The sequence below is a fragment of the Penicillium subrubescens genome (genome assembly GCF_028828155.1).
Source record: "Penicillium subrubescens strain IBT 31985 chromosome Unknown utg000006l_segment0_segment0, whole genome shotgun sequence".
In the NCBI taxonomy this organism is placed as follows: domain Eukaryota; kingdom Fungi; phylum Ascomycota; class Eurotiomycetes; order Eurotiales; family Aspergillaceae; genus Penicillium; species Penicillium subrubescens.
Window position 1 is genome coordinate 727,334 of NW_026643156.1, and position 13,110 is coordinate 740,443.

The 13,110-nt window shown below is 42.4% G+C and overlaps 1 protein-coding gene across 1 annotated transcript; it reads right to left on the bottom strand.

Annotated features, from left to right (window-relative positions):
- Window positions 1-12,542: 12,542 nt before the first annotated feature.
- Window positions 12,543-13,110, bottom strand: N7473_008821 (uncharacterized protein; the record flags this gene model as incomplete). The annotated part of the gene is made up of 3 exons (XM_057154761.1): window positions 12,543-12,625; window positions 12,734-12,816; window positions 12,875-13,110. 3 exons carry the CDS (start codon window positions 13,108-13,110, stop codon window positions 12,543-12,545), a joined length of 402 nt encoding a protein of 133 aa, XP_057005891.1.

The following is a 13,110-nucleotide window of genomic DNA, read 5'->3' on the forward strand; positions in this document are numbered from 1 at the left end:
CGCTGAGGGGCGTTCAATGACCACGGAATTCTGTTGTGAATGCTTTGAGGGGATGTGTGTGGAGGGTACAAAGGGAGCAAAATTGGATGAGAAGAGCGGGAGCTACGGTATATTAATAGGATGATATCTGCTCAATTTGATGATAACTAGTTTATTGATGTAAGCGTTCGATCATTTATTGGCCGCCGATATTCACCGCCTGATCCACTCCAGCTTTGCGCTACGCCACGTCGAGTGCCCGACACAAACCGCCCTATGTACAGCGGGAAATAGGGATCATCTCGCCACTATATTTTGATGAAGTGCATTTACCGCTTTCCCTTACCGCCCGGGTAGCCGGGCCACTATCCTCCTGCATCAGTATCACACCGACTAAACTCCAGAATGCCTTGCTGCAGGCTTATCGCTGACAGACTGGTGGCCTTTCTAGAAGCCTGATTTACTAGTGCTATCTATGCGAAAGTGGCTTTTTTTTGGGTTACACTGCTGCGATCACGATGGCGCAGCCGAGGCTCGGCGGAGTATGAAAATGTGAGGATATTTATGAATTACTATACTACCCGATTCTACACTATAGTTACCACCCGAATCCGATTAATCATCAATATCAATCTATTCCTTTTTGATTTACATACTAAAATGGGGCGTTCTCTTATTGATTTAAGCCCTTATGAGGATGAAATCGTCGAGCTTTTTAACCTGTAGGAAACTACTAAGGGTATCTATATAGAAATCGCCCGGCGCTATTCGATTAATATCTCCTACCATACACTTACACCCGTCGCCTATAGGATTAGGGGCTTCGCCGATTACCCCCCACTACAGCTAATAATTAGGCCCTTTGCGACTGTATTCGATTCCTTGTGCATAATAATCTCTCTGATAAAGAGATCCTACTAATCCTCTAATACGTATAAGGGTTTTAAAATCGCCCCTATTACGCTAAAGCGACTACGGTAGTAGCTTAGTCTTCGTCTACGTATTAACGATCCTAAGGCCTACGCTCTATAGTCGTAGTAGATTAGAGAGGTAATTTAGTAGGAGATTTCGGATAGAAAAATCGAAGGGTCTAGGAGAGGCCTTCTATATACTTATCTTCGCTAATAAGGCTATATTTTTCCTTACAATCGGGTCTTCTCTATCTACCGTAATAATCGCCTTAATACCCTTCGCCGCTAAACGCTTAATCTCTATGTTATGATATACCCTAGCATGAGGCTATTCCCAAGTGTTGGTGCCTCAGGCTTCTCGGAACTGATAAGCCGGCAGGCTTTCTGTAGAGGTTCGCTGGGGCTTCGGCATCAGTACGTGTACGAACTCCTGCAGGGAACACCCTTGACAGAGGTTACACAAGCCTCGTGTTTCACCCCGCTCCTATTTCCCTACCAAGGATACATCTCCTTCCTGTTTGAGCGATAAGACTGTATATAAATTGACCTATATCAAAGAGGTTTTACGATCCTTAAGAAATAGTCTTTGTCAGCATATAGTAGGGGGTATATCGGCCCCTGAACGACCTGATCTCTTATATCTCCAAATAAAGCCTGAAGACTGTGCTTAAGTACGCCTTTTTGGCCTAATGGAAATATGACCCGCTTTTCTGGCCGACAGTCTTTGACTATCTCACACTATTGACTTAGCCCTATTTCACTACCTAATTAACAGACCTCTATCCTAACTTATAGAGTATATCCTTACAATTTCTGTTTCTTCTTCTTTAATCACCTAGGAGAAATAGCACTAAGGACCTATTCTACTCCCTCTACCGAAGGGGCACCGAACCCTCCCTATATCGCGGAAGAAATCCTAATTGCGACCGACTAGGTGTTACGAACCTCAAGAGGGGCGGTTGGACCGCAGGAAGTTGAGGAGCAACCGCGAGCCAATCATCCCACGGACGCTAGTGCTTAGCGTCCTCACGTGCGTTTCGGTATACTCGGGCACGCCCCAGAAGGCCCTGAGAGAATACTTCGGAACAGGAGTAGGATACGGCCTGCGACTAACCGTCACAAACAATACCCACTTACGTGATGAGACGGTTAGCGCGACGCAGGAAACGGCCACTATTTTACCCGTACCCAGATTACACTCTAAATGCGAGAACACGGTAAAACCAGTACGTGACTCTGAGGATATACTCCCGGCGTGACTCTAAGGAGTAGACGTAGGAGTATACGGCTACTCTAGGGCTACCCCCTGGGGGTAGGCTCGGGAGTAGGAAGGACTGGATATATAAGGATACTCATTTAGTATTATGTATTTAGTTCTTCGCGATCAATTGCATATTGTTACTTGGTTACTACCTTTAGTACTTTGCACTTTATAGTTTACCTCAAGATAACCTAACCTATAAGTAGGGGATTCACTCGGTAGCAATACTTAGTGATTGACTTACTTGGCGCGCACTTCTGGTACGTTCTGTAAGATACTCAACAGAACCCGAACCCGACGTAAGGCTTAGTATAGCAACGGTACGGTTGCGAGATACTCTTAGAATCCGTAGTTAGAACTAGGTAAGTATAACCTAAGGACCTTCTAACTCACAGTGACTAGTCGGCACCGCGTAATATATTGATCGCCCTGTCTTTGAACTGTGAAGCAAAAGTTATTATAGTAGGCAACGATAGCACTCCGAGAGGAAAAACCCCACGCCCTCTAGCCGCGAGAGAGGATAATTGGGAAGACGAGAAAGAACGACAAATTCAAGAACTCTAGAAGCTAGTTTATGACCTCAAAAACGACTTAACCGCTTTAGGAGGTAACTACAACTAGCACTCTACTAGTGTAAAGGACTACTTAGAGTAGCTTTATGCTTAAGTCGTCGCTTTAGCACTAGCAACTTCGGTCGGGGTACCTAAGCTTCTAAAGGCTAAGACCTTTAACGGTACCCGACACAAGCTACAAGGATTCCTAACGCAGATAGATATCTATATCGACGTTAACAAGGGACGACTCTTCACAGAGGCAAGTAGAGTTATCTTCGTGTCTGCCTACCTACGAGGGTAGGTATAGGATTAGCTTAAACCCTATATTCGCGAATACTACGAAAAGGCTAATAGCGAGTAGTCCTCGACTACGTAAGCTATTTTCGGTAGTTATACTACGTTTAGATAGTATCTGGAACGTACTTTCGGGGATATCGACGCTAAGAAGACGGCCGAACGAAAGCTCAAACGTATTCGCTAGACTAGTTTAGTATTAACCTACACGGCCGAGTTTATGCAACTTGCAGCGATACTCTAGTAGGAAGACTACGCTTTGATTCCGTACTATAATCACGGACTTAAACCCTATATTAAGGACGAACTTACACGAATCGACCGACCCGATACTATAGAGAAACTTATCGACGTTATAGTCTGTATCGATAACCGACTGTACGATCGATAAATAGAAAAGCGAGAAATCGAAGGATAGCGCCGAGGCACTGGCCGACTATTACACTATCGTTACGATAAACGACTAAACCGACCTAGCAGGGATAGTGATCCCTACAGGCTATAACTAATAGAGCTCGACGTAGCGAGGCTCCTAGCCGAAGAAGAAAAACGGCGCAAAGACAACAACTTATGCTTTGAATGTGGAAAGGCAGGACATCGGGCGCGTGAGTGCTATAACAGGCGCAATAACGCAAAGCTATAGGCGCGTGAGCGGAACAATAGACGTAATAACGCAAAGCTATAACAGCTAAGGGCGACCCACGACGAGGTCCGGCCCTAACAGCTACGAGCCACTAGCGACAAGGAATAGATAGCAATATAGGACGATAAATCTAAAGAGCAACTTAGGGCTAGTTAGGAAGACACTGAGCGACTGAAGGACGCTATTATTAGGGCTACTCCTGACGAGTATAGGCACCTGCAGGACCGGGTTACCTAGTAGGTAGAAGAAGCACTACTAGTTAGGAAGGAACCTAGGGTTAGATAACGACGCGTCGCTACTACTACGTCCGAAGGGTAGGCGGTATTCTGCGAAAGGAACGCGAAGGGCAAAATTACAGACACCTTTAGTAGCAATAACGACGATACTAAGGCCTAGGAAGTCGATAGGACCCTAGAGGAAATTATATAAGAACGCGGCCTAATTAGTGTAGAGCACGCAGAAGACTATTTCGAGAATAGCACAGAGAATATCGAGAGTTAAGGGTAGACCTAGTACGGTCCCTAGAACACTACCGACTCCTAGGAACTATCCGAAGACTCCTAGGAGTAGGGTATTACAGTTCTGGAAACGTTAATCGAAACTCTAGAAACCCTAGAGATCCTAGAAACTCCACCTTAGCTCCTAGAGACGGATACGACTAAACAGCCTTAAGAGAACCCTACAGACGATTTGATTATCGAATGCTTAAGTTAAATCAATTAGGTATAAGCACTTACTGAAACTAACCTCTTACCTACTAATACTCTACAACAACTTATCGATATACTTAACAATATTAGGGGAGTTACGGAAGAAGTACGCGAATAAGTATAATGTCCTTACAACAGCAACGAATGTGTATACAGGGGATACGTAAGACACCCCGACTACGGTCTTAGAACCGTATCGGCCTGTTACGACGATAACTGTATAATGTATTATTAAGGAAAAATCGAAAGAAGCCTAGAACCTAAGCTGCTACGCTAGGAAAAGAAATTAAATTGGAAACTAGAATACGCGGGACTCTAGTATAGAGACCGGAGGATAAACGAACTACAACACCTAGCCGCTATAGTATAGGGACGATATATAAAGATTACTATTAATATTATATTCCGGTCAATCACAGCGATAATCGACTCGGGAGCTGTAGGGAACTTTATAAGCCTACAGTGCTTAGACTACCTTAAGCTCAAAGAAGAAAAGAAACCCCGGCTAGCACCTATTGTCGGCCTGAACGGAGAAAGTTTAGGACTAGGGATAACACACGAAAGCGGAAGCTTGCTAATAGTTATCGGAGACCACTTTGAAGTTATTAACTTCGACGTCACTAACCTCGGAGAATACGACTTAGTACTGGGAGTACTATGGCTGAGGAAATATAATCTAGCTATCGACTGGCGAGTAGGAAACATAGTCTTCGACGGATGCTTGTGTCGATAGACTAGTTAAGTGTGGACCGGAAAAAACGAGCCGATACCGCTGAACAAGAGACCTAGCTCGGGGGAGGCAGGTGCTTATAAGAACCCTTACGAAGGCGAACTTAAGAGGAGTTTTCGGCTAGGAGGTAGGCCTAACAAACGAGTAAGCGATATCACTAATATCGCTATAACGGAACAGCGAGCAGATATAACTAACAAGGAACTCGAGGAATACGTTCTTGTTAACCACGAAGAAATAGCTCTCTGTGTAACAGGATCACTAGAGGAAGAATATAAGATCCCTGAAGAATATCAAGAATTCTAGGATATATTTATGCTACTACCGGATAGTGAGCTGCTAGAGTATGGTCTATTCGACTACGAGATTAAAATCAAGGAAGGCTAAGAACCGAAGTTTATGCCTATCTATTAACTATCGCAGAAAGAATTAGCGACACTTAAGGAATATATTAACGACAATCTTAACAAAGGAACTATTTAATATTTAAAATCGTTAGCAGGATACCCGATCCTGTTCGTACCGAAAAAGGGAGGAGAACTCTGAATGTGCGTTGACTACTAATAACTCAACGATATTATTATCAAAGACCAATATCTATTGCTGCTGATTAACGAAATCTAAGATATTATTCAAGGAGCAACGTATTTTAGTAAATACGATATCACTAATATATATAACCGACTGCGTATTAAGGAAGAAGACGAGTGGAAAACAGCGTTTAGGACTAAGTACGGATACTTCGAGTATAAGGTTATACTATTCGGTCTTACTAATATACCTGTATCGTTTCAACGCTTTATCTTTAGTGTCCTATAAGGATACCTCGATGTGTTTGTTATTGTATACCTTAACGATATCCTCGTTTTCTCTAAAACGGAGGCTGAATATATCGAATATAACAAGAAGGTGCTACAGCGGTTGAGAGAAGTAAAAGTAACGCTTAAGCTTAAGAAATATGAATTCTACGTTTAGGAAACTAGCTTCCTCGGATTCACTATTAGTCCCGACGGACTAGGGATGGAAAATAACAAAGTTAAGAGTATTCTTGAATAGCTAACACTAACTTACGTTAAGGAAGTATAAAGCTTCCTCGGATTAGCTAACTACTACCGGAAACTGGTACCTAACTATAGCTAACACGTAGTAGGGCTATACCGATTTACTAAGAAGGGAGTACCGTTTTATTAGGACAATAAGGCAGAGAAAGTATTTAACTAACTTAAGGACTTTTATCGATAAGGCTAGGACAAAGCAATCCTCGCAATATTTAACTACGATATACCGATTATTATAGAAACCGACGTATCAGACTTTGCGATCGGAGCATAACTTATGCAGCCAGGAAAGGACGATAAGCTAAGACCTGTCGCTTTCTACTTACGAAAGATGATACCGGTAGAACAGAACTACGATATTTATGATAAGGAACTACTAGCTATAGTGTTAGTATTCTAGATATAGAGAGTATACTTAGAAGGAGCTAAGTATACCGTGACCGTTAGGACGGATCACTACAATCTTACTTACTTTATAATAACTAAAGTACTCACGAGACGATAAGCACGATAAGCAGAAACACTAGCCTAATACGATTTCAAGATTATATACTACAAGGGAACTAAGAACGTAGTAGCGGACGCGTTAAGTCGACGCCCGGACTACGAGCTTAGAACTAAGGAAATAGTACCCGCTATCCTAACCACAGATAGCGAAGGGAATATCGTTTATAACTACTAAATCCTTATAGTAACTAGCGAATTACAAGACGATAGATAGCTAGAAAGGATCAGAGCTAGTACCGAAACCGACGAATTAATTCAGAAGATTCTAGGCAATAACACTGCGCTAACTAAGGATAGCTTAGTCTATATCTATAGCTTAGTGTACGTTCCTAGGAACCTACAGAACGAAATTATCCAATTCCACTATAACGAACTTGCGTAAGGACACCTAGGAATCGAGAAGATAATCGAGAAAATTATACGAAACTATTATATTCTAGGACTGTATCGAAAGGTTAGGAAATATATCCAACGATACAACTCCTGCTAACGGAATAAGTTATCGCGATACGCACTATACAGGGAAATGGAAAAATCAGAAACCCTAACACGACTATAGGAATGGATCATAATAGACTTTATCACAAAACTACCTATTTCGGAGGGTAACGATATGATTATAGTAGTCGTCGACCGACTTACTAAATATATATATATGATTCTAACGACGGAGACTATCGATGCACGACGGATAGCTAACCTATTGCTAAGATATATATTCGCTAACTACGGAACACCGAACAAGATTACCTTAGACAGGGACAAGCTATTTATATCGAATATATAGTAATCACTTGCGGATTAACTAGGTATTGAGTATAGACTCTCTATAGCCTATCACCCGCAAACTAATAGGCAGACGGAACGAGTTAACTAGATATTAGAGTAATACCTGCGATATTATGTGAACTACTAGCAAGACGACTAGACAGGATTGTTACTAATAGCTTAGTTCGCGTATAATAACGCTATACACTCCACGACTAAGGAGACACTATTCTTCGCAAATTATAGGTTTAATCCCACGATTATCAGAGAACTAATTGGAAAACAATCACTCGCAGAATTATCTCGACTACTGGCGACCGGATTGAAACAATTATACCTATAGCTATCCCGAGATATCGAGTTTCTTAATATACGTATGAAATTCTACTACGACTAATTGCGCTAGGAGGCGCCGGACTTTTAAAAGGGGGAGAAAGTTTACCTTTTGCGACGTAATATTCGTACTAGACGACCTAGCGCAAAACTCGATTATCTCAAACTAGGACTATTTAAAATTGAAGAAAAAACAGGACTACTTAATTATCGACTAAGACTACCCGAAAGTATACAACGTATCTATGCAATATTTTATATCTTATTATTAGAAAAAGCACCTAAGAACGCCGAAGTCGCTACTAATATTGAAATCGAGGAAGAAACAGAAAACGAGTACGAAGTTAAGGAAATCCTAGACACAAACAAAGTTAGCGGAAAACCTTACTACCTAGTGAAATAGCGAGGATACGATACCTCGGAAAACATATAGGAACCTATCGAGAACCTGATAGGCTGCCACTAGCTCGTTCAGCAGTTCTACTAACGCTACTAGGTACGGAAAAGGACAAGTCGCCCTAGAAAGACGGTGATAACGGGTTTATCTTAAGTATCTGGGTTAGAGTAGGATTCTCTGATATAGCGGTAAGCGTGCGAGTATTGTCTTTATCAGTAAGACAGCCTAGCTCTGTAAGATCCTCGGCACTAAGAGGATTCTTAGTATCTAACTGCTCTATTATTTCGGTATCGTGATTTAATATCTAATCGTTGCGAGTCCGCAAGAACTGTCGCTGTTTACAAAGGCGGATAATCTTTATTATTATTTCTATTTGCTGTTGCTTAGCCTAAGTAAGCTTATTATCAATTTTCTTCTATTCACAGAGAACCTTCTGCCACTCGGACTCGCTATAAAACTTCTTTGCGTATTTACGACCGCAATAGGTGTACTCAGTATAGTTACGATACTTCGAGTCTATCACACAATTAACACCACAGGAGAAGTAATATTCGCAGGGCGACTCAGAAACAGACCTGTTAGTCAGAATAGATTGATACTAGATAAGCCTATTCTGTTTACGAGTTTTGTTATCAACAGGTATAGTGTAAGGGGTATATAGCTAACAACGAAAAATCAGAAAGAGAAAAGAAAAATATACACTTACTTAAGAGGGGACCAACGTTTAAATCCTTCGAGGACGAAGGACAGGAAGAGGGGGGATAATATTACGAACCTTAAAAGGGGCAGTTGGACTGTAGGAAGTTAAGGAGCAACCGCGAGCTAATTATCCTACGGACGCTAGTGCTTAGCGTCCTTACGTACGTTTCGGTATACTCGGGCACGCCCTAGAAGGCCCTAAGAGAATACTTCGGAACAGGAGCAGGATACGGCCTGCGACTAACTGTCACAAACAATACCCACTTACGTAATGAGACGGTTAGCGCGACGCAGGAAACGCCCACTATTTTACCCGCACCTAGATTACACTCTAAATGCGAGAACACGGTAAAACCAGCACGTGACTCTAAGGATATACTCCCGGCGTGACTCTAAGGAGTAGACGCAGGAGTATACGGCTACTCCAGGGCTACCCCCTGGGGGTAGGCTCGGGAGTAGGAAGGACTGGATATATAAGGACACTCATTTAGCATTATGTATTTAGTTCTTCGCGATCAATTGCACATTGTTACTTGGTTACTACCTTTAGTACTTTGCACTTCACAGTTCACCTCAAGACAACCCAACCTACAAGTAGGGGATTCACTCGGTAGCAATACTTAGTGATTGACTTACTTGGCGCGCACTTCTGGCACGTTCTGCAAGATACTCAACAGAACCCGAACCCGACGTAAGGCTTAGCATAGCAACGGTACGGTTGCGAGATACTCTTGGAATCCGCAGTTGGAACTAGGCAAGTATAACCCAAGGACCTTCTAACTCACAGTGACCAGTCGGCACCGCGTAACACTAGGGTTTAACCCCGACCGATCTTAATACTAACCTCGTAGCTACTTAAGCTACTATAGAAAAGCTGTAGAGGCTTGAAGATTTATAAGACTAAGCCGAAACGCTTAGATTATAGCTTATAGGACGAAACCTAGACAAAACTCTATCGAATCTGTACTAGGACCCTTACGAATTATTAGGAAAGGGCTAGGATATTAAGCTTAAAAATATTCCTACGTTTTCTCTTTACTCTTTACTATAATAACAATAAGAATAGCTCCTAGACCTCTAATAGCAATTCGAAGGAGATCTAAGGCGCTATCACAATAGTCGGACCTAAATCCTTAGAGTATTAAGCTATATAGATATAACCTGTTAGTAGAGATAGTACCGATATATTAATAAAAAGGTACCGATGACTGACCGAAACCTTAAAGAAGATTAACTCTACTTTAAGGACCTTAATCCTTATTAAGAACGTAGCTAGTCTCTAATCTAAAGTAATAGGCTAGCTTAAAAGGGCCTGCTAGCTGAAAGATAAGGACCTATAAGAGTTCTACGTCTATTTAGATACCCTAGAACGTTATTTCCTAAGGGTAGCTAAGAAAGAGAGAGCCCTTTCCTTCTTTACGAAACTTCTATATAACCTTTAGAATAATATCCGCTACTATATTATAAAACTCCCGGCGACCTATAAGGAGATAATCGATATTACGTATTACTTTTAGGACTTATAGCGATAAAAGATAAATTAAAAGAGGAATTTAACTAAGAGAACCTAAGATAATAAAAGATCCCGAAAGCCCTAGACTAATAAGAATATACCGGCGAAGGACTACTTAAACCCTATTAGAGAGGACAGGAAACGTAACCGATACTTTAACTATAGGAGCGAAAAGTATTACTCTAATAAATACCCTAATCTGCTAAAGGATATATCGAATTTACGAGGTCAGCATAAATCCTTCGGCGTGCACAAGCAAGCGAGTGTGCACGGTTGGTCAAATCAGTATACGATTGGCGAAGAATCGTATAGGTCAGGTCGAAAGGGTTAGGTCAGGTCGTACGATTCGGCTCAGAATCGGAAGTTAACTTATGATAGAAGAATGCTCCAACACTTACTATATCTCTTCGAACGCCTTCACCCCCATCAAGCCGACCAAGCAGCAGATCTAGCCAATTCACACCAAAAACGCCTAGAACAGTAGCCCAGCTACAAAAGCAGGCTAAAATAATAAAAGATCTAATAGATCAGCGGTCAAAAAGCCCTCCAAGCCCGTTAAATATAGTAGTTAATCAGATTCTCAAGGGCCATAAAATTGCACTGTATAACACTGCACTACCAGTGAAGGAGAACGCCGATCTACGCGCAACGAATAAAAAGAAACGTCAAAAGCGCACTCGATCGACTAGACGGATTACACACGAAGGGGGCCTATCAATCGAAGAGGGCCTACAGCTAGCTCAGCAGCTATTTCAGCCAGTAGAAGCTAATAAGGTAGTATCGCATAAGGAGGTCGATCTGCCTAATCAGCCGATTCAACCGACCAGGAGGGCTCCGCCTACCTGCAGTGGATATAGACAAACTGGCCACAGGATTACGTCATATAAAAATCGTGTTATCTAGTTAGATTAATTGGTGTTAGTTGCGATTATCGATTTTGAAATTTTCTAATGGGGGTGGGTTATCGGGTTAACCGGGTTATCAGGTAAGCCGGGAACTACGTTATGTCTCTAATTAGCTTAGGATTAGAACCTTACTATAGGAAGCACTAGCCCCTAAGGCTAGGTGATTATCGAAGTTAAAGAAAAGTGATATAAGTAGGTAGGGTTAACTATAAATAGTAGGGTATTCTCGGAGGATAATCTGTAATTCTGATTTCACTAGCCAAACTTCTTAGACCCCTTAAGTAAGCGATATGGCTCACGTAGTCTTCTATATTATAATATAAAGCTGTATAAAAAACGAGAAAAAGAAAAGAGAAGACAGTATAATTTCACTGTAATAGTATTCTAATATTATCCTTACGTTGTTTAAGAGAGGAATGTAACGATATACCTGATATAAGGTTATCCACAAATTCCGGTGCCTCAGGCTACCAGTGTGAGGGGCTAAAGCAAGACTTGATTCAATCTAACTAGGCCAACATACGGTTTACAAAAAGCTTAAGGAGGGAAAGTTTATCCCGCGCGTTCTCCACGTCAACATACTAAGTGTAAAGATACTCTATAAGTCAGGATAGAGGCCTGTCAATCAGGTAGGAGAAAGGGACCAAGTCAATTGTTCAGAAAGGTCAAAGACTGTTTCTTGAGGGATGTAAAACCTCTTCAATATGGGGCAATTTATGTACAGTCACATCGCTCAAAACAGGAAGGAGATGTATCTTGGTAGGGGAATAGAAGCGGGGTGAAACACGAGGCTTGTGTAACCTCTACAAGGGCCTTCCTTACAGGAGTCCGCACACGTACTGGTGGCGAAGCCCCAACGAACCTCCACCGAAAACTTGGCGGCTTACCAGGGTCCTGGTGGCCTGAGGCACCGGCATTCGTGGATAACCTCATGTCGGGTATCAATAATAGCTCAGCGGGTGTCAAAATATTGTGGCACCTGATAAGCTCCGCTACCTCAGCGGGTGAAAAAAGGACCTACCTCTCACCCCGCATCTTCTTCTTCTCTTCTTTCCCCAGACTTGATACTTCGTCAGATAGCACCGAGTGTAGACTTCAGTTCTCATCTCGATTGGCTTGTCACACTCATTCGCTTAGGTACAGTAGCACGTCCGTCTGGTTACCCTTGGGAGGTAGCAGGTCAAGTGTCACGTGACCTGCCGACGACGTTAAATAATATTCAAATCAAATCAAATCAAATCATGCATAGAAATACTTATAAAGTACTACAGGTGAAGGCACTAATACAGCAAATAATACGGTAGAACAGCGATACAAAGCAGTTGAAGGTCAGCTCCGTAGCTAATCCAGGTCCCGAGACTTTCTGTAGAAAGGCAGGCTAACTGCAAGCGGGCAAGTCACCTATAGAATGAAGCACTAGTTAGACTTGCAACGCCGTTTGAATTCACAAGGATGGAATCCATAGACTTACTATACCACGTAACATAGTCACCGTTGGCAAGAGCCACCCAGGAGTTCGCGAGATTTGCGGGTCGAGATATCCGGGCCCAGCCGCTGCGGTCTTTTTAGATATTTAAGACTTCAAGTCAAATTATACGAAGGGACCACTTACTAGTCGCCATGCACCTCGGTTGTTCCTGATCTGGTGTAGCAATATAGATGCAGAGCAGTTCCCGCGCTAAGTCGACCCATAAGAGTGCATGCTGTGTTCGGGCAATGTCTATAGGCAAGACCATCGACCACGGTTTTAGCGGAAACGTCTCGCTTCTCGAGACCATGACTAGTTTCCGCTCCAGCCAAGGAAGCCACAGGGAGCATAACAGCAAGAGCAAGAGAAACAAACTTCAT